At 39.8% G+C, this 23,412-nt stretch overlaps 1 protein-coding gene across 1 annotated transcript in view; it reads right to left on the reverse strand.

Annotated features, from left to right (window-relative positions):
- Nucleotides 1-23,412, reverse strand: part of KAT6B (lysine acetyltransferase 6B) — a 179,651-nt gene that overhangs the window by 23,212 nt on the left and 133,027 nt on the right. Inside the window, exons 11-13 of the mRNA XM_081105245.1 lie at nucleotides 22,495-22,636; nucleotides 19,179-19,340; nucleotides 15,490-15,583 (exon numbers count right to left, since the gene is read on the reverse strand). Coding sequence (XP_080961371.1) covers nucleotides 15,490-15,583; nucleotides 19,179-19,340; nucleotides 22,495-22,636 — 398 coding nt within the window. The remainder of the gene's footprint in view (nucleotides 1-15,489; nucleotides 15,584-19,178; nucleotides 19,341-22,494; nucleotides 22,637-23,412) is intronic.

Below are 23,412 nucleotides of genomic sequence, written 5' to 3' on the forward strand. Positions count from 1 at the left end.
GTTTGCTGCTATTGATGCTCAATGTCTATACTCTAGATCAGCCGTGGGCAAACTACGGCCCGCGGGCCGGATCCGGCCTGTTTGAAATGAATAAAACTAAAAAAAAAAAAAAGACCGTACCCTTTTATGTAATGATGTTTACTTTGAATTTATTATATTAGTTCATACAAACACTCCATCCATGCTTTTGTTCCGGCCCTCCGGTCCAGTTTAAGAACCCATTGTGGCCCTCGAGTCAAAAAGTTTGCCCACCCCTGCTCTAGATCCATTAATTCATTGGCAGAATTACAATATGGTGATGTTTTAATTCTATCATTTTGATTTCATTTGTTAGCTGGAATACATTTATTTTAAAACACCTCCCCTCATTGATTATTTGATTACCTAGTGGTACAGTCCATACAGGAAAAGCAGCTTAAATGGTTCATTTAGCAGTTTTCAGGGTAATGAATTGGTTCCTATCATCCCATAAATTTGTCTTTAAATATCATTATGAACATGTGAGTTTAAAAATTTGATGAGTTTCAATCAATTGTAATTCTTATCTATTATGTTTTTTGTCCAGTGGGAGCCTCTTCAAGTTGAATCCTGAATCCTTTTGACAAGACCCTAATCATTTTTGCCTCTTTGCTGCCTAGTATGAAAAGAAATGCACCTTTTTACTGAACAAGTTCGCTACTTCATTTTAAATAATTTAATTCCTGCCCCTCAAAGGGCATATGCAAATATATTGTGTAAAGTGAGACCTACCTGTATTACATTGTCTCAAGATTTCAGCAACACTTTTTCCAATACTTTCTACTGTATATGACTACCGTATTAATTAAGAGCAGAATGAAGTGATCACTGCCCTGCCTCCCTGCCCTATGACACCTGCCCGGTTCAGACCACCATCACATCTTGCCTGAATATTGCAATAGCATTACAACTGGTTTACTAGTTCCAGTCTTACGTCCCCTCTACATAAGTGTCCCCATAAATGTTAAGCCCTGGGACCTGAATTCCCCGGTCTGCTGGGATACAAACTGCATAATCTCTGACAGGCAAACTGCATAATCTCCTTGTGTCTCAAGTTTCTATACCTCAGATGTTTATTATGAGAGTTAAGTGAATTACTACATATAAATCACTTTAGAATAGTACTTGGCACTTAGTAAGCACACAATAAAAATTGACCTGCCATTATTATCTCCCCCCAAAAAAATACTTTCTACTGTATAATCACACTGCATATTTTTTTTCAATATGGACAAATGGGTTACATGCATAACTGAGTTGCCTTTAATCCACTCAACTGTTTTAAGTACTTTATAAACATTCATTTAAAACAATTTTATTGAAAAAGGAGCTCCTATATGATGTTAATCCAGAGCAACACTCAATATAAATAATTACAAAACAGAGGTTTCTATATTGGTAAACATGAAAATGTAGCACTAATAGTAGAGTGAAAGTATGTTAACCATAAACCTGTGGGAAGGAAAGAGTCAGATTCCTAACTAGTATTCCTGACATAATTCTAAACAAACTGAAGAAAATCTTTTGCTTTACCCAAACAAAATATTTTTTAAAAACCTTACAACTAGCTGAAATTCTATACGTGTTCAGAAATGCCATCATGAGAGGAGGTTTTTATCTTAGAATATTCTACTTCAGAATAAGCTGGAAATATGTTGAAGGGGAATAGTTCCCAAACCAAGTATTGCACTAATTCCACCAATCAGAACAAGCGTTTCTTGATCTTGTTTTGACAATGGGAAAACGCTTTCCTGCCCAGGAAAAGGGGAGAGAGTTGGGAGCATTCCCTCCTCTGCACTGGCAGAGCCCTGTGTGTCCCGCTCACTGAGGAATCCTCCATGTTTGTCCACTAGCCTGTGGGCAAGGACTGGACCGTGTATCCTTATGGTCTCATCCCCTAGGCTGACCCTGGCACAGTCTGTGTTTACTAAAGGAAGGGGCAAAGGAATAAATAAGTGAAAAAATGAAGACAGATGAGATCTGGGATCTGGCACCAATTCTGCCATAAACTGGTTGGGATGAACCTGGTAGGTGTTGTCAGTGATACAAACAAGAGGACTGACTAGATTTGGGCACTCATTTACTCCCTCCCCAAACCTTTTTTTGGGCATACCCACTACATGCCTGGCACCATGCTCAGGGCTTGGAGTTCAGCAGTGAACACCTGGCCCTCATGATGGCATTGCTAAGGTTCCATTTAATGCTGAAGATTAGGTTTTCTCAGACTAATTGCATGAATGAAATTTGCCCAGTAGTGGGTTTAAAAATGGCTCATTGCAAATTCTGGTCAGTGTTAGAAATCCAAGCAGACAAAAGGTGTGTGTGTGGGGGGGGGGGGGGGGGGGGAGTCCACTTGCATCCCAAAATGTGAAAAAATTCTGAGCTATGCAAGGCAGAGCTGTAGCAGCAGACTGTACGTTTCAGAGTTACGTTTTCACTGAAGCAATGAATACAAACTATACTATAAGAGCTATTATTTGCTCTTATTTATGACAAGCTTAGTTAAAAAAGAAGACACATGAATAAATCGTTAGCCACACTGCCTCATATAACTCACTTCAATGCATTCAGTAACAGTCAACCTCTGAATAAATCACTGAATGCTCAATTTTCAACTTGATGTTATCTTTATCATATTAAAATATATTGTTCTTCAGTCCAATGTAATAAAACAGCGATGACAAGGCTTTTAGTACAACATATTATAATAAGAAAATAAGGAAAAATAGCCAGTTTCCTTATTATATTAAACTAGAATTCTATTAAAATATATGTCATCATTACACTTGATTACACAGGTCAAAACATGTCTTCCAATACCCGGCGAAAGTCTGAGGATACAGCTGCCAGTCCATCTTCCAACAAGTGTCATGGTGGCGCTGGGGGAGGGGCTCCTAGAGCAGAAAAGCCTGTGAAGGACTCCAGCACCATTTCAAAAGCGGAGCTCATTATTCTTTAATGATTGCCTCGGCTGCGCTCATCCAGAGAATAGCTGCTGGGAAAGCTATGCAGGGAGCAGCTTCCTTGACAGTTCCTTAAGACTGAAGCTAGAATTTTCCTTCCCAAATAAATGCATGAGGAAATGAACTGTCTGATAAAACTAGGAAAAGGTAAGTAAGTGTCTCTTCAACCAAGTGTGTAAATGTGAATTCTGTCACAGCTCTCCTTTCTCTGCCCGAGGTGTGTGGATAATGACAACCTTCCTCCTGATTGCGACTTAAATGATCCTGGGACAGAGGCTGCATGTGAGCAAAAATGCCAGACCTTTAAAGAAGGCAGGCACACCCGGCATCATTTGGAAGGAAGCAAACCCCAGCTCATTGGTTATATTCTAAGAAAATAAAATTCTTTTTCCTAAGAAGCACATGTGAGAAGAGAGAGTACATTAAAAAAGCTCTTCCCATGGTAATTCATTTAATATTTGTTCAACAAATAATAAGAACCTATTAAGTGCAAACTTTTCCGGGAAGTGAGCCTGAAGCAGAGAACAAAGTCTCTACCCCAGGAAGCTCTTTTTTGGAGATGGAGATGGACAGGGAACAATCTATATATATAAAAGCCTAAGTGACCATTGCAACTGAACAGACGACTGAACAGGCTGCATGGGGTGACCAGGCCAGCAGGGGGGTTAGTGAGGGACGATCAAATGACTGAGCAGCAGGCTGCAAAGATGGCGGTGCCCATAACCAATAAAGAGGGAATATGCTAATTAACTGCTATGCCCTCAAAGATGGTGGCACCCACAGCCAATGAGAAGGGAATATGCTAATTGACTGCCATGCCCTCAAAGATGGCAGCGCCCACAGCCACAAGATGGCCAGCAGGGGAAGGCAGTTGTGGGATCAGGCCAGCAGGGGAAGGCAGTTGGAGGTGACGGGGCCAGCAGGGGAGGACAGTTTGGGGTGATCGGGCTGGCAGGGAAGCAGTTAGGCATCAATCAGGCTGGCAGGGGTGTGGTTAGGGGGTGATCAGGCAGGCAGGCAGGCGAGAGGTTGGGAGCCAGCAGTCACGGATTGTGAGAGGGATGTCCTACTGGCGGTTTAAGTTGTACATCCCCCGAGGGGTCCCAAATTGGAGAGGGTGCAGGCTGGGCTGAGGGACAACCCCTCAGTGCACAAATTTTGTGCACTGAGCCTCTAGTACATATATAAAGGACATGAGCCACTTTCTAAATGACTTAGCATTTTCTCAGTCCAGAGCATTATTTTTATGACCAGTGCCACTGGAAAAAGACAAAACTATTAAATAAAAATTGCACAAGGAGGTAAATACCTCACGTCAAATGTATAGCTTCATTCAATTTGCTTAGCTCCTCATGGGAGTATAGGTGGCATGTCCTCAAAACCCACCTGTGATGCTTGGCCTATGGGGCTCATAAGTGGGAAACATGTATCCTGCAGCTCATCCAAAGAGGGAGTTTATGCCCTACGTGAGAGCATCCTGCATCCACTCCATCAGGGATCAGGCAGAATTCACATGCCCTGCTGGGGTAAAAGCATGAGGCTGCTCAGGGCGACAGGCACCAGAGTTCTGGCCACCCTGGGGCTGAAGGTGGCATAATCTAGGCCCACCTGTACCCATTCTTGAGTCACCCGTTGGAAGTGCAGCCCTAAGTCAACCACAACAGTGCAGAGATGCCCAGAGACCCTGGCCAGAGAAATGGGGTGTCTCCCCAGGGCCTGTCAGGCTGGGACCCAGCTCCTGGAAGAATCTGCTTACCCAGATATTATTTATAAACAACTTGCCCTCTGCGAGAAGCTAGTGATTCCTGTAGCCTTGGTTTACCAACAAGAAAAACATGGCTTGTTGGACCCGACCAATCCAATCCCTAAATTAAAACTCCTTCTTTCTATAGCAGTCAGGCCAGTCAGTATCAAATATTTATTTAAAATTTTTTTTTCAAATAAGTGTTCTTTTAATATATATTAAAAGAGAGGGAGAGAGATAGAGAGATAGAAACATCAATGATGGGAGAGAATCATTGATCACCTGCCTCCAGCATGCCCCCTACTGGGGAATGAGCCCTCAACCTGGGCATGTGCCCTTGACTGGAATCGAACCAGGGACTGACTCTTTGGTCCCCAGGCTGACACTCTATCCACTGAGCCAAACCGGTCAGGGATCAGATAAGTATTCTAAGTTTTACTTAAATTATGTTTTGAAAAGTTTGTAGGTGGAAACTCTTTTAAAGTTGTCTATTGAAGGGAGGCTGTTAAAACTGGAAGTTGCTACCTAGCCACCTGAACAACTGTGAAGTGTACCCCTCTATGTAGATATCATCATGGCACCAGTGCCTAGCATCTAAGACAGGAGGAAGAAGTCTTCGCTCTGAGAGAATGGACACAGTGAGCCTCTTAACATCACATCCTTCTAGGTCAGCGGTTCTCAACCTGTGGGTCGCGACCCCTTTGGCGGTCGAACGACCCTTTCACAGGGGTCGCCTAAGACCATCCTGCATATCAGATATTTACATTATGATTCCTAACAGTAGAAACATTACAGTTATGAAGTAGCAACGAAAATAATTTTATGTTTGGGTCACAACATGAGGAACTGTATTTAAAGGGCCAGAAGGTTGAGAACCACTGTTCTAGGCACAGCTGACATATGAGGCATTCCTTCTAATTCTGCTTGATGGACCTAAAAAGGCAGAGAAGAAGGGGACAGGCACCAGAGAGAAGATGCTTTCTCTTTCTAAGTGGTGCTTCCTCAGGAAATCAGCCAAGAGCTATGAAGAGGCTAAGGGGAAGACATTAAATTAGTCATTAGAACCAGAAGGGGGGAAGAATGAAGGTGCTGAAAATTAGACCAGTTACTACTTCTCATTGAGAAAGGAACTACGATGTTAAATTGTACCCAGAAGCATCTTTCTTTAAAAGTTTATTGTATATCTTACTTTCCTTAAATGCAGTTGTGCGCACATGAATCATTTTTAAGAAAAGAGAACAAATGGAAGGACACTGCTAACCACACTTAGGACATGACCAAGTTCATAACTTGTAGGCACAACACTGAGCCATGTGCACCCACCTAGCAGCACACACTAATTACAAACTCAAGTTTCAAGCAGTAACAGACCTCATGAAAGCCAAGGTGAAACCCCTCAACATGAGGTCACAGGAAACGTCTACAAAGGCAATGCCTGAAACGAGTGCCTAATTCATGCAATTACTCCTACTTCCTCCAGTAGCTCTCCAGGAAGGATAACCCCAGACACTGCACATTTTAATACTGAATTTAAGAAGCTGCTTACAAAATGTTATGATTTGTTTACAAATAAATAGGCACTAATTTTTAAAATGCCTGAATGTACAGTTAACTGGACATTTTATGTAATTGGTAAGCTTGTTGTTTGCATGCTAGTCACAAAAATCTAGAGTTGTGAGTTTGTAGACTTTTGGACCTATTGTCATCTACCCAAGATTAATCGAAGGCTGGAACAAAGAAGAAAAAGTTAATATAAGATTTAGAATTCTTATAAATCTAGGTAGTATATTTGATTATTTTACATTAGGATGGAATGAGGAATTTCATCAAATGCCTTTTCGGAGTTTGTAATACCATGTGGATATCACTTTTTGTTTTCTCCTTAATCATTCTCCATCACTACTTTCCTCTCTTCTTCCCACCAATGTTCCAGTTTCTCTAGCTTAAAAATAAAAACAACCATATCTGGTTGGTGGAGCTTTTTGAACTCAATTCTTTAAATTCCACTTAAACCATAGTTCCTCTAAAATATACTGCTCACATCTTATCTTAACTTTCTTCTCCGAGGCCCTGAACACTGGCTGGGGGGTAATCTTAGACAAGTCTCTTAATGTCTCTGTGCCCCTCCACTCCAGATGATTAACAATAACCTACTTCCAAGGTCTTTGAGACAATTAAATGAGTTAATGTGTATAATTCAGGTGACCAGTGCCTGACGCACAGCAAGTGCTGTAGAAATGTTTGCTACGACTATAACTATTATTGAAATGATGACCTTTTAGCTTCCCTGACACAACTGCTTCCCTGACACAGTTCTCTCCTGATTCTCTTCCTACTTCCCTGGTGACTTTCCAATTTCCTTGGTGACTTCCTCCTCCTCTATTACTCCCTTGAACACCGGAATTCCAAGCTCTCCATTCTCAGCGCTGTTTCCCTACACTATCCCTGGGCTGTCCTCATCCACCTGTGGTTTTGATCACCACTGCATGCCCATGACTCCCAGTAGCTCCCTCCAATTCAGACCCCGGCTGAGCTCTGGCCTCCACTGAAAGCTGCATGGTGGTGTCTAAAATCAGTGAAGGCAACGTGACCAAAGCTGCACTCACTACCTTTCCTCGCTCAGTTCATTCATTTCTGTAACCAGAGCTCACTGAGCACCAGGCAGAGCTCTCCCTGCTGCAGAACAACAGGAAACACGTTCCTATTTCCATGCATTGTTACCGCCTCCGCCCTGGGCCAGGCCTTCATAGACTCTTGCTTCTTAAATTCAATTTCTTTCAAGTTACAGCAAAAAGTATGAATGAGAAGAAAATAAAAATTGCCTGTAATTCTAATTCTACAGATAATCTGGAAATGTATTCCCTTCCTTTCTTTGCATATACTTTTTACATAATTGAGGACATATTATATATACAATTTTGTGGGCCATTTATTTATCATAAGCATTTTCCTATTTTATTAAAAATCCTTCAGAATGTAATTCTTAATGGCTAATAATGTTACATTATATAGAGATACCATAATTTTCTCAGGGGAGTGGTTCTCTCTTACCTTTGAACACTGAGGCTGTCTCAATTTTTTCTTAAATTGTAACTAACGATACTGAAGAACAAAACATTAACTCTTGAGTGGCAGCACTTGGGGGATTTCATTTTCTCTTGGTATTATAGCTATGTTTCTCTAACTTCCCACTATGAGCTTATCTTGCTATAACTGGGGGAGGGGAGGAAGGAAAGTCCACTATTTAAAATTTTTTTTAAATATTTATTTTAAATATGCAAAACAGTGTTGTTATACTAAGTATGATTACTGATTAAAGAATAAATTCTTTTCAAAAATAAGTGTTAAGCATTTTTGATACAGACTGTTGAAGTTCTACCAATTTATACTTTCTCTAGTATAAATATAGCAGTGCCTATCTACGTCAGCTTGGTTAGATCTGGGTAAATTTTAAAGTCTTTGGTAGGCAAAAAATTGTAATCCTGCAATTATGTGAATCTGCATTTTTAAATCACCAATCATGTTTTTACATTTTAATTGGCCATTTGTAGTTGAAAGACTAGTGTTGTAGCTAAGAGTCCAAGTGCTCGGGATTAGCTGCAGCCAAGCTACTTGTTATTTAGGTAACTGTGACTCAGTTTCTCCACCACTACTAGGAGGATGGAGGGAGTGGGCTCGACTCTCAGTGAAGTGGCTGGCACATATCAGGCACGCAGGAAATGCCAGCAATGTCGCTGCCATCAATGATTTTCTTTTCTGCATATTCTGCGTTCACGCCCTCTACTCATTTTTCTATTAGGATTTGTTTTAACACTATCAGATCTTTCCTTTTATATTTGTTTAAATACTGCAGATATCAAACCTTTGCCTGGCATATGTCTTGCAAACATCTTTCCCATCGTATTTGCTTTTACGTATTAATACTTTATACTACATAGAAGTTTTACATTTTTATGTAGTCAAGTCCATCTGTATATTCTTTTGTGATTTCTTTCATTGCTTTGAATGCTTAGGATGTGACCATCCAAAGATCAGATAAATAATTGTAGATCTTTCATACTTTTTAAATGTCTTATGTGTTTATTTTTTGTTAATATCTAAGCATTTAAATTACCTGGAGTTACTTTTGCAGTAACTTTCTACTATGTGCCTGACATCTTTCCTCACATGGTCACACTGGTTCCTTCACCCTGGAATGTCTTCGCTTCACCTTCCTGTGACAACATCCTGTCCAGCAAGTGTTGACTTGCCAGTGAACTTGACCACCCAGCAAGAGCTGTGTCTCCTTCATTTTTGTCACTGGTGCTTAGCAGAGTGTAGATGAGGGTGCTCCAATCAACAAAGGTTGGATGAAAAGGTAAAAAAACGAATGAAGTAACTATTCTCATATTCCTGCATTATCTCCTTTAGAATTGGATAAATGCATCTACAAAAACTCACAAGTTAGTGATGATGCCAGCCTCTTTCACCACGACCTGGCACAGTGTTCTGTAGCCTACTGCTCCATCAGCTGCCTCTCCTGGGTGTCCCCTGGATCAGCCATGGAGGATGGGTTTTGCACCCTCCTCTTCGGGCAGATTTCTGGCTTTGCAGGCTTTGGTAAAAAACAATTCATTATCTGCTCACCCACTGCCCAGCCAAGCAGACTATAACTGCTCCCTAAGTATATATCAGTCAACATATGCCCAAGACTACTCACTACAGCACTTCTAATTCTAAAAGTGTGAAATATTAGAAACAAACCATACGCCTATACTTGGGAGAGTAAGTGAATAAATATGGGCATCCCACAATGGAGTATTACGCAGCTGTAGGAGTAAAGAAGATCTCGATGAAGTACTATGGAGTGATTTCCAGGACATATTGTTAAGTGGAAAAAAGCAAAATGTAAAACACTATCTACAGCATGCTACCCTTTTGTGCGGGACGGAAAGAATTTAGAAAATGCACATCTACACACAGACGCAACCAAGCAGGCTGGCAACCTGCACGAAGGAGCAGGGAACGGCCCTGGGTGGGGGAAATGGAGGAGGGGATGACACTTCTCTAAGTATAGTCTTCAATACAGTTGTAACTTTGGAAAATCATGTTAATGTGTTATACCCTAAAAAAAAGCAACAAGGATAGAGAAAAAACTGAAATGGACAACAAACAGAAACAAATAAGCCTAACTGTATTTCAAATGAATACTAAGCGCACTGAGAAGGGGTTATATTAAAAATAAAAAGAACTACTCCAAGTAACATTTGAACACAGTTATTTTGACTAAATACAAACAGGGTAAAGTAAAAAAGAACTTACAGATGCTCCTGCATTTACAATGGGGCTACGTCCCAATAAATTCACCGTGAATTAAAAATATCATAAATTGAAAGTGCATTTAATATACCTAACCTGCTGAACATCACAGCTTAGCCCTATCTTACATGTGCTCAGAACATAATATCCAAAAAAAGATGCTGGCAACCCACTCACTGCGGAATATCGATTGCATGTCCTTCTGACTGTGCGGGTGACTGGGAGCTGCAGCTCGCTGCTGCTTTCCGGCACCATGAGTATCATTCAGCAAGGATATGGCTAGCCCTGGAAAGATCTAAATTCAAAGTATGTTTTCTACTGAATGCAGACTGCTTTCCCGCTACCGTCAAGTCAAAAAATCCTAAGTTGAACCATCACTATGTCGGAGACCATCTGTATAGAAATGCTGACCAGTAGTTAGTTAGGAGGTTTGTTTTTTGCAGCGGTATGAGTTACCAATTCTGGAACGACTTAATGTTGTATTTTAGGGTTGAGCATGCATGCAAATAGACTGGATAACGGAAGCTGGGTTTCTCACTATCAGAGTTACAAATATGGGATCAGGAGAGAATAGAATAAAACCTTGTGGTGGCGTTAGTCTGGAATACAGCATTACAGTATTAACTTATGATAGGTGTGAGTGTGTGTTTGTGTGTATATGTACAGGTGTAAGCACACACGTGTGTACACACACACACACAATTTCCTACTTTTGCCCCCTAAGAAAGCCTATACATAGTGACATGGCAATAGCAATAAGCACATCTAAATGCCCAGATCTTGGTTTCTATGTTGTTTTCCACGATAAAAAACCAAGGCCTTTAGGAGAAATGGGTGATTCCACGGCTCGGTCAGGAAAAGAACAAGATGATCCGGATCTTGCTGCACTGCAAAGTAAGGAAGTACCCAAAGGTCAGGGACACAGGAGGCAGCTCGAAACAGTTCCTACTGAATAAATCTGCAACAATTTGAATATCAAAATAAATAATGGCAGCAACAAGTTATAAACCTTAGAATAAAGTAAAAAATCCATGAGTCTATAATTATATAAATAAATGATTAGATAAAGTAGTTATTGAATTAAAAAATTAATGAAGAAAGCTCTTCCTTGCAGTAAATGTCAACTAGTAAGTAGAAGAAACAGTGGAATTTGAAAGTCACCGTTTGGTAACTACCATAGTAAATTCCAATGTGTCTTCTTACCAACCATTTACTGATTACAAAGAGAAAAAGGTTATTTTATAATGAGGAACCCTAACAGGTACCAGCTTAAGGCAGTAATGGGACAAATAAATTATGTGACCTTGCCAAGACACACTGAGGACACAGCATCACTTTTGTGGCATTCCTGCCCCAAAATGTGTAATTTGAATCTAATCATGGAAATATCAGACGACCAAACTGAGGGACATTGTAGAAAATAAGTCAAGGTAACAATGTCAAGGTAAAAAAACAACAACCCACTACCACAAAATCCGCCCAAAAATGACTGACTTACTATTCCAGAGTACTCAAGAGACTTAACAACTGATAATGAAACTCAACATGTGCCTAGATGCAGAAACGTTTTTTTTTTCCTTGAAAGGGTATTCATGAAAACTGGCCAATTTGAAATTTGAAGAAGATTAGATAATAGTGCTGAGTCAACATTAATGTCTTAATTTTGATAATTTGTGGTTTTGCATGACAGCATCATCTCTGTTTTTATAAAAACATTTAGGCCTAAAGGTGCAACAGGTCTGCTGATTACTCTCAAATGATTCAGATAAAGAATGTGTGTGTGTGTGTGTGTGTGTGTGTGTGTGTGTGTGTGTGTTTTAAAGGATGTAGGAGATGGGGAATGAGAGGGAGGGAGGTTGAGAATAATAAAGCAGAAAGCAGATATGATAAAATGGTAACATCTGAGAACTTTGGATGCAGAATATTTGGGAATTCTTGGTACTGTTTTTGTAACATCTGTCTGTATTAAATTATTTCAAAATTAAAGGGAAAATTAGTGAGCTGGAGAGGGCACTGCTGGGCAGCTCAGCAGGGAGCACGCTGGCAGCCCAGTACCCAGCAGTAGGACAGCTACTTGCTTTGGGAGACTTCGAAGTAGGGACCACAGGTTTCGTGGGAAGGAGTCTTCTCTGCTGGGGATGAAAGGTAGGGTATACGTATGTGTACATGGATGGCGTGTGTGTGCGTGTGAAAACAGATACGGGAGAACCTTAAAAATTTCTGACTGACAAAGAGGGACTCTCTGGATCCAGGAGAAAGAGATGTGATATCAGCTTCGACCCATGACAGTCACACCTTCCTCAACCCACTTAAGTTTTGGGCCATGAGTCACAAAACCCATGAGGTGGTTTGAGCAGGCTGGGAGTTGGTGTCCTCTAGTCACTCTGGCCAAACTCTGCAAATCCGGGAAAAGCTGTCTTAGGAAGAGAGAGACAACTTACCCAAGGGCAGCATTTGGACTGGCAGATGACCATTCCACCTCTTTGACTGGCCTGGAGAAGCGTTCAAAGCCAGGGATTCACAGCTCTTTATGGACACACAGTGCATTTCACTGATGCCTATGAGTCAGTGTGCAAGTGGCAAGTTCAGCTTCCTGAACTAGCAGCTGTTATAGGCACAATAAGATTTTTCCTGCCTTACAACTTTTATTGAATTACTGAAAACACATCCCCTGATCACAGACCCTCAGGCTTATGTACAAAGTAGAAATAAAATAAATATAACCATTAAAAGGTCCCTTAACAGCAGATTTTAGAAAACCCATAATCCTGGTTAATCTGTTTTGCCCTGATTTCCGAATTATGAGGCTGACAAGGATTATGGGAGGTCATGGGGTTTAAACCTTCTTCTGCAAAAGACTGAATCTAAATTGTTCCAGGAAGATATTTATCTACTATTATTTTAAGAAACTCCAAAGCACGCGATGCTATCCATTTTTTCAGCAGCCTACTTTATCTTCTTTAAAACCTTAGTAGGCAAGGCATTTTGTTTTGTTTTAAATTAGATTTCTATTGGCCTTACACTACTTCCAATTTTCTTTGAATGTTATAAAATTCTTCCCCTGATCTCCTCTTCTCTGACGGAATAACACCAATCCCCTCTCAACGTTATTCAAATCATTCACCACACTCCTTAATCCACTCCAGCGTAGGGGCAATGCCAACGGCATAGAAAAGAGAAAATCTAAAATTAGACCCTCAGCACTGCACTGCTTGGACACGCCCTAACGGATGGCATTCATCATGCTGGCCCCGAGCCACTCAGGAAGGTTCTATTGTGTTTCACAGTTCACATTTAAAAATACAGGGTAAGCTCTAATAGAGTTTTCACAAAAATGGCTGACATAGAGATCTAGTAGTTGACAGTAATGTCTTTTTTCCTGGGTTGTTTCCTTATGTAGAAGGCCTCGATAGCAGACCATGTTGTACAAATAAGATGCTTCTGTATCTGGAGACGTGCATGTTTACCTGGTAAGCCCCAGTCCCTTTTCAATTTTAGGTAGAAAATTATTGTGGGCAGTGACTCTATCACTTTGAGATCTAATTCAAATCAACAAGCATCCAAAAACTAATGCAGATGATTGTGTACACTGTCCTACTGGAGACAAAGAAGAAGGTATTCAAGGAGTTCACAGAAAACTGGAAGGATAACCCATCCATAATTAGGACAAAAGGGTGGGCTGTGTCTAAGGGCCATACTATAGCCAGGAACCAGGAGGCGATGAGATGAAACTAGGTGGGGTCAAAAGGAAGAGGCTCTCAGGGTGGCCGCGCTCATTCCAGGGAAGGGACTGCAGAGATGAAGAGGGAGAGTCTGAGAACACTCGAGGAGCCAGGGAGTAGACGAAAAGCCACCTGCTGCGACTAGATGCCGGAAGACCTTGAACACTGAACTAAGGAGTTGCCTTATTCGCTAGGCACGCAGACTATCAACAGTTTAAGTCTTGAATGGCTGCTACGCATACCAGAAATTCTAATATTTATGAACAACTTATGGATGCTGGCCACAAAGCTCCAGAACAAGACCATTGGGTTTACTCTCTGAACTGCTTACAGCTAGGACTCTGTGAAATGAACATGTGAACTCCTGGGAAGACTAGATCAGGAAAGAATAGATAAGATGAGGGTAATGAATTAATAACCAGAAATGTCACCCCAAAATAAAAAGACAATCAATAAAAAATACTTCAAAAAATATCCTTCAATGTCAATACATCACACAATCAGTTCAAAACTGCTCTACCATTATTTTACACCCAAACTTTAATATTTCAATATCTATTTTTTTAAAATATATTTTATTGATTTTTTACAGAGAGGAAGGGAGAGGGATAGAGAGTTAGAAACATCGATGAGAGAGAAACATCGATCAGCTGCCTCCTGCACACTCCCCACTGGGGATGTGCCCGCAACCAAGGTACATGCCCTTGACCAGAATCGAACCTGGGACCCTTGAGTCCACAGGCCGATGCTCTATCCACTGAGCCAAAACGGTTAGGGCATCAATATCTAATAATGTAGATATATATTCAACCTATCTCTCTCCCTAATTTTTCTTGAGCACATTTACACTCTGGTTTTTGCATTTGATGTACTTTATGAAGATTATACAATTTCCTGAAATTTTCTTCTTTCAGTTCAAAATCAGACAAACTGCAATCTTGTAAAGAAGCAGCACACAGTTGCCATGACCAATTTTTACGCTGTCAGAAATAACTTTATCACGGCATCCCTGGCCTTTGTGTTATCTGGATATTTTGAATCATTTCACCAAGTGTAGCCTTAACACCACATTTACACAAGCAACATAATATAAAAGAGAAAAACACTACATTTTTCTTACATCATCCTGTGCACAATTTTATATATTTTTGCAGTTTTAATTGAGGGGACTCAAAAGATACGAATGTGTATAAAAAATATTTCTTGGGCCACTTCTAGATACAAACACTAATAATTTCCCTAACAGAAAAGAGAAGTGAACAAAACAAGATCATTATTTCTACTAGGGAGGCTCAAAGAACAGACTACCTAAAGAATTGTTTTTCTTAGGAGAAATATCCCTCCCCTGCTCTGTACTGTACAAGATTATAGGCAAAATTTTAGAAAGCTCAATATCCTTTTAAATAACACTTTCTTCAGCTTTAATCGCAAATAATTGCCTCTTTTGGTGCTAATGAGCATGAACACCATGGAATGGAATGCAATTCTGCCGGTTCATTCGGGGTAATGGCTTTGTGAGCGGGCGGCACTGCTGAGAGATCTAGTCTCAATTTCCTGGAGTACAATAAGTGAGCAGCAGTAAATTTTTCACTTGAGGAAGATTTTTCTAACCTATGTAAATATAAATAGAAAACCCATTATCTATTGATAAAAACAACGAAGGTTAAACAAAGTTTTATGTTACTCTTCCTTTAACAGCCATCAGCTCGCTGGGTCATGAAAGTAAAGAAAGCACTTCACTTACTGAAATCGATGAGAAACCGTCCAAATCCTTGCCTCTGGTGCTGGGGCATGATCATTATGCAGGAGACATTATACTTCTGCTGGCAAAGCTTCTCCTGCGGGAGGGAGGGAGGAACAGAGCGAGTATGTCAGACTCTGCTGAAGTGGGCCATTCCCTGCACCTGCCACCGGCCTTGTACAACAGTCCATGAAGGTGAGCCAAAGTGTCAGGTGAGGATCAAGCAGAATAATCCTACTGTTACTCAACCAAACCATCAACTAACGACAAACCATCAACTCCAGGCGTGTTTCTCAATCATGTCTTTATTCTTGGAAGCCAGCACCATAAAATGTGAATAAAGCATCCAAGGAAATATGAGCCAAATGAAATGACACAGACAGTATGGAAGAAATGCTTTCCTTGCTCAAAACAACTTAGAAGATGGGGGGGAATCCACAGTCAGCCGGCGCGGTCAGCCAGGACTTAGCCAGGCAGCTTGCTAACTAATGAACAGTTCCGCAACAGCAATACGGCTCATGCCTTTGAGCAAATGCCCCAGTGAAACTGAAATAGTGTGTGTGTGGGTAGGTTTGCACAAATACATTTCTCCTTTGAATAACAAGTCAAAGAAGTTAGAGAAAGAATTAATCTGCATTTCAAACCAGAAATATAAAACAAAAGCGATAGCAGGACTAAGAAACCCCAAAGCCTCCAAACAAAATGAGGGCAAAATATCACCAAAGGCCTGAAACCGAGCGCAAGATTGGGAAGAGTATGTTTCTAGCTAAGGAGGGCTTTGCAGTTTTCACGGGATGTGGCCTCAGTGCGGCAGTATTTTACGCAGAGTACATACACCGAAGCCACCAAGACCTACACAGAGAAGATCTGGAAAAGGCTTTTGAGGTTGTGAATGCTCTGGCCAAATATAAGCCACAAATAAGACTGACCACAAATGGTACTAACCACATCAAAGAATTGCTTCAGAACACCCAGATCTTTAATGAACCTGTTTGAAAGATCACAGGAAATGGTTGTGGAAAAACCCCTACAGGGCAGAATTAAAGTTTTCTTTGTGAAAAAGATGTGCTTCCAACTTTTGCACATTTGTAGCTGTCTGTGGAGTCTAAGAAAGGAGGAGGAAGAAATAATATGTGTCAGTTTTCCTAAGAAGCAGAATTGTCCATCTCTGAATGTGAACATTAATGGCAAAGATTCAAATAATTAGTCTATTTTGCAAAGTTAGACAAATGGGTCATTCTATCTAAAAAAAGATGTACACTGGATTAAAAGAATTTACCCTTGATGTCATTCTTCTCTTTATGCTGGATTCCTTCCTATTCCTAGCAGACTTCTTGAAGTCCAACTCAAGAATAATCCCCACACCCCAATACATGTTAGTACACCTAAATCCTAATCTTTAGATAAAATAACTGCACCTCTGTTCTCTCCTGTTTAGAGCCATCTGTTAGGTGCTTGGATAGTCAGTCACATGCATGTAATAATTTACCCTGCACTTCTCTAGGTCATCTTGGCCATTCTGTGGCCATAACCTCTGGAATTTGGTTTAAGTATAACTCCAAAGGGCCATAGTCCTTCACATTCCAGTGACACATTAGAATATGGTTTGATTTGTAGCTAGTCTTTTAAGGTTCAGAGAGAGGGAGGGGGGGAGAGAGAGAGAAACATCAATGATGAGAGAGAATCATTGATCGGCTGCCTCTTGTATGCCCCCTACTGGGGATCAAGCCTGCAATCAGGGCATGTGCCCTGACCGGGAATCCAACCGTGACCTCCTGGTACATGGGTCGATGCTCAACCATTGAGCCACACTGGCCGGGCAACATGGTTATTGTTAGATGAATTTTTGTTTCACTACACTGCTGGAAATACCAGTATTCCGAAGATGATAAGAAATGACAGTAGTTGCTGCTATACTATAACAGAAACTGTGACAAAATGCGAAAAGTTTAGTTTGTTCTGAGTAAAACGTAGGGCCCTGGAGGAAGAGGCAGAGACTCAAACAATAAGAGTCACCCCCAACCGTAGATCCAGAGGCCTGTCTGTGACAAGGCAGGACAGGGGCAACAGGCAACATTAAGCATCTACGTTTAAACAAATATACTGAAAGAACACCATGTTCTATAGCAGTGGTTCTCAGCCTTCCTAATGCTGCGACCATTTAATACAGTTCCTCATGTTGTGGTGACCCCCAACCATAAAATTATTTTCGTTGCTACTTCATAACTGTAATTTTGCTATTGTTATGAATCATAATGTAAATATCTGATATGCAGGATGTATTTTCATTGTTACAAATGGAACATAGTGATTAATCACAAAAACAATATGTAATTATATATGTGTTTTCCAATGGTCTTAGGCGACCCCTGTGAAAGGGTCGTTTGACCCCCAAAGGGGTTGCGGCCCACAGGTTGAGAGCCGCGATTCACAGGTTGAGAACCGCTGTTCTATAGGAAGGACAATCATCACCACTCTTCTTTTTAACTTTTCAGAGAAAAATATCTTTACTTAACTATAGAAAAGATAGGATGTTTTAGAAATTATATAAATAGATTTCCTATTTAAAGTTCTGTGTTGATTCTGTCATCTTTTGAATCTGTAATGCACAAATGAACTTCCTTCTTTTTCATTTTAGAGCTTTACCAAAAATGTGGATGAAGACATCAAGGCAGTTTCCTATGAGTGCTGTCATTTACTAGCATTTTTGTTTATAGTCTTTATACTGATTCTTAAATTTAGAAAATCTACAGTTTGTAAAGGACCTTTATATATATTCTATTTTCCATGAAAATAACATTTCTATAAAGGATTCCACATAAGAGCAGAGTCATTAAAATTCACTTATCACCTAATATGAAAAAATATATTATAAAGAAAAACAAAAACACAGGGTCTTGATCATTTCTAGCTTCTGGCTGGAAGTCTCATATTACCATCCTGGCACATTAAACTATTTCAGAGGTGCCTAAGAATAGTTCAGGTCAGTGCCTGGTAAATATCTCCAAACTCAGTTTTCCTTTATTGTATATGAATTGTTTCTCAGAAGTCTTTGGGAAGAAGAATGTGAGAAACCCATTCTGAATGAGTGAAAAAGACAAATGACATCCACTCAATAGAGCAAGGCTTCCCTATGTTAATAACTGGAGATACTCGGGCCTTTTAAAGGCGACACTGTTTTAGATCTTAAAACAATAGTACAGAGAACAAGAGATGAAAGAGTGCCACCAGTCATTGCATCAGCGTGACTATCCAAATGCCAATGTTCCCATTCACAGAGATACTGATAACCACAGACGGAATGCAATGAAAAGAGATGAGAATTATCTCTTAAATGCTACATTAATTACACTGAAATCTTCATGTTGACACCACTTAGAGGGAAAAAGAAAATAAGCGTAACATTCAGAAAATTAAAGATGTGAGGTGGTCTACAGCTGCAATTATGATGTTACGTGGATGCTGATAATCAGGACAGCAAGCAGGGCTGAGGTCCTTTACACACGTCCTAGGCATGATGTTGATTGTTTTTGTTGTTTTTTTAAATGAGCTATGAACAAGAACCTGAGCTTTTCAGAAACATGTGTCACTTATTCAAATTATAGTGATAAAAAAGCCCTGTTCAAAGAACTGGGCTCTACCAAAAACATTCTGAAAAAGAAAATGAAGGTCATACTGGCTCTTGTTTTTACCTTAGAGAAGTATCCAACCAGATGACAGCCCTTTTCATCATTTTTTGTAAGGACATAAAAAAGGAATGGCTCGACATCATAATACAACGTTTTGTGGTCCAGGAAGAGCTTGGCTAACAAGCAAAGGTTTTGGCAATAAATTTTGCTCATATTCCCATCAACCTAGCAAAGAGAAACAGACAACATTATTTATCATAAAAATACCACTCAATATAAAATTGTTTCTTTTATATGGTGTTTGGAAAAGTACATAGTTTTATTTCCAAAACCCAAATTGAGAGATTAAAACACTCCATTAAACAAGCATAAAGTTAAACAGAATATGTGTCACTTGGCAAATCAGAATTCCACCTTTTCTCTTAAATTATGGTATAAGATAGCTTAAATTTCTCTTCAAGCTACCCGAAGAAAGGCCAAACCACTAACAAAGGAGCAATTTTTATTTGCATTTATTACGAGTAAAAAATGATCAGGCATGTCCTCTCTGTTTGAAGCATGTAAACCTGAACTAAAGAAATGTAAACAGATCAAAATACTGTTCAAGTAAGTTAAATTTTATGTTGTTTACAAAAGGGCTTCACATAAAAATAAAATAAATGAACTGTATTACTCTGATTCTTCAGAAGTGAGGATTAGCAAAAGAGGCTTCCATTTTGGTTTTATCCCAAGCATCATTTTAAGTATAATTGGAAAAGATAAAATTTCTGTGTTGGGAATACTTACAGAGAAAGTGAGATGAATTTCAACCTACAATAAGTACAATGATTACAGTCTATTTCCCTTCAAAATAAAAGAATCAAGCTGTGATACTGATGGCTATAGACAGGAGGCTAAGCACAGATGCCAATTTCTTTGATCAAATGTAGTTACTTGTTGAAAACAGAAATCACAGCAGATTCAAGAAAAATTTCCCCAGCACTTCTCTTAGGGGAAATGGATATTTGCTAACCAGAGCTCTTTAACAATGAACTTCACTGTTCTTGAGTCTCCTGTGGACCATACAGGTTCTCATATTGCACAAATTATTTTTAGACTTCATATAACTATTTCCCTTGGATGAAACCTAGGTCCCACACATAGCAACATAATCAAATATGGGCAACGGGTACAGAGGCTACAATTCTCTCTTTAATTAAAGTAAGTTTTTATGTATTTGGGAATGTAGTCCTGTTGGAAATGGTAGTACATTACAAAAAGGACAGACAAAGGTGCATCTGTGAACCAGAAAAACAGAGATGACAATGCCGAAGCCAAATCTTACCAGATGTGAAAGGTTTGATGTGGCATGTTCTCAAGAGTGATAGAAAAGACAGGAAAGCAGTCATCTGTGATTATTCTTTATTTATTTTCAAGATACTTAGGAAACTGCTCAGAGAAATTTCCGAGTGCTATACTCTATGTATTAACTCAGATTCTAGAATAGGGACCTTGGTCCTTATCCAATGAAATTTTTTCAATTATTTTTATGAATAAACTTTACAAATCTGCTTCTGACTTAACCTCTCTCATCTCTGTGCAGTCCCAAAGCATCTGCCCTGAAACAGCAGAACACTCTTACCAGCCTAGCACCTGGAAACACTGACTCTCTTATCCTTAAGGAAGCCCCTGGATTTACGAAAGCTTCAGCCCCACAGGCGGATTCATGCTGATTTATTTAACAATTACTTAAAAGCCAACGATGTGTTCTGCCTTCTGGAAACAGTGAGACAGTGATTTCACTTTATTTTAGTTAAAAGAAAGGAACAAGGCACCAAGGAAGGAGCCAAAAGGAAAGTTGAACTTGTGGCATTAGTTAAGCCTCAAGTGAGGACAGCTTTGCTGTCTCAATCTGGCAGGGGCTGGCTGGGTCGCATCCCAAGACTAACAGCAGGAAGGACAAGAACTTGCATTCAGCTTTCCCTCTGGGTGTGATTTTGCCCCCAGAGGACATGGGCTATACCTGCAGACATTTTTGGTTGTTACATCAGGAGGGATGGTGGTATTACTGGCATTTAGTTGGTAGAGGCCAGGGATGCTGCTAAACATCCTACAATGCACAGGACAGCCTCTTGCAACAAAGAATATCCAGCTTGAAATGTGAATAGTGCCCAGGTAGAGAAACCCTGTGCCTACTCTTAGTAATAACTAACATCCAGTCTTCTCAGCAACACAACCCTTCTTCCGTCAAGCTTGCCAGAAGAGCCTGATATACCCAGGGAGAGGGGCTTTAAAAATTCCTAAGACACAGCTGGAATTACCGGTGTTCTTTGCTCAGCCTTGGGAAAAAGTAGTGGGCCCCGCTAGTCTGAGAGGGGAAGACTGACCCATGCCAGAAACCTATGTATGACCCTCCCTGTGTCAAATACAATGCAAGACATTATAGACCAGAGCTAAAGAGAAACGTGGGGCAGAACAATACATTCCAGTCTGAACAATTCAGAAAAAAGAATCCAAAGTAAAACTGTATTTCAGAGAGAAAATATCACATCTACTGAGTACCCAGGACCAAAAAATAATGAACCAAAATGGGTAACAGAGAAGAAAATAAGGCAGGGCAATCGAAGTGCTCAACTGGAATAGGGAGAATAAAGGACAGAAAGAAACCCTGTGAAAAGGCAACAACATGAAAAAAAAGCATGGTTTCCTCAAGGTACAGCTGCCTCAGCTAAGCTGGATCCCTGAAACTGACAGAACATGAATAAACAATGAAATGATATAGAGGCAAAGACCTTTTGCTACTAAATCAATTCTGAAAACACAAAATATCTTCAAGAACCCACAATGACAGACAGAGCCACAAGGGGTTCCTGTGAATTGCAGAGTTCTCCAGGGGTGGTCATCCTCCCAGATGGGGGGGAGTCCCAACATCTGCTGGGGGCTCACCAAAAGGATTATCAACTCTGCCAAGAAATGGATGGAAACACAGGTGGTTGTGTATTGAGGAGATATGTACAGCTGCTCAATTCCCTGGAAGAGTGAGCACCTGCCAGACATTGGCTGGAGCTGCTGAACAAAGCTCATTTCTGCTGCCAAAGAAAGGAGAATTTACAAAGAGCTGAGGAGATCATAAATTCACTGGTGAGCATATCTGGTGCAGACAGGGACTTGGGGCAAGAAAAAAAGTTAATATGATGAAGTAGGAATTCATTATCAATCTAAATGGTTACTTAATATGGTTAGATAAACATTCCAAAACATGGAGATATTTTAAAGAGCAGTCTGAATTTCAATGCCAAAATTGAGTAGACTTTACAATGTCTACAAACAATTCAATACATAGTCAACAATTGAAAATGCTAAGTTTCAAAAGCTGAGTTTTTTATTTACACATGCTTACCTCAAATACTGAAAGGTCTTTCCTTCGGTAAATTTCATTTGCTGGAGGATGAAACCATCCACATTTCTTTGAGTGTCTCAACAAAATGTTTTTACTTTTCATATATTTAAGACAGAATTCACACAGGTAAAGCTTTGGTAATCTGTTAAAATTTTAAAATCAGAGAATCAGATTGATTATACTGTTTAGGGGGAAAGAATAAATATTGTTCAATGATCTCTAAATCATGTCAAGGTTGTTGCATTTCAAAAAAGTAGTTTCAAAAAAAAAGCAAAACAACAAGCCAGTAGGAAAGAGAACTGACAAACCTTACATTACTTTTCCACATAATATTTGTTGCCTTATCTATGAATAAATCATTTCTTTTCTTAGAAATGCCCTAAAGAAAGAAAGGTTTTCAGAACTGGAACCACTATTCTAAAAATCAACAATAAGGACAGCATCCTGTCATGTAACCATGTATATTTTTCAAATTTCATTTAATGTCATAGTTTCAATAGTATATGTGGTCAGTGGTATAATTATAATGATCTTTTACTCAGAAAGAAGTGAATTCATTATTTTAAAAAATAATCTGCATACTTATAAGGCTGAAGAGCCCTAGAATATAATTGTTTCCTATTGTAGTTAGGGGTGAGATGACTTTAAAGTTACTATCATAGTTACATATGGTCTAAAGCGCTAAGTGTAAGAAAGTCAAAAGATCTGGTTTGTTTCTACCAATTCCACTGACTCTTTTGAGTAACACTAGACAAATAGCTTTCTCTTCCCTGCTGACTTTTCCTCCACCTTATTTTATTGTACTCTGTCACACTTAAATGGGCGTTGCTAGCATTTACGTAACAAATGTTCACAAGCACTTTCAAGGTCTTTGGGGTATAAGAATTGGGGAGGTGAGGGTGGAGCAGGGCTGGGTGG

This window comes from Myotis nattereri, assembly GCF_964212035.1.
Source record: "Myotis nattereri genome assembly, chromosome: 13".
NCBI lineage: Eukaryota > Metazoa > Chordata > Mammalia > Chiroptera > Vespertilionidae > Myotis > Myotis nattereri.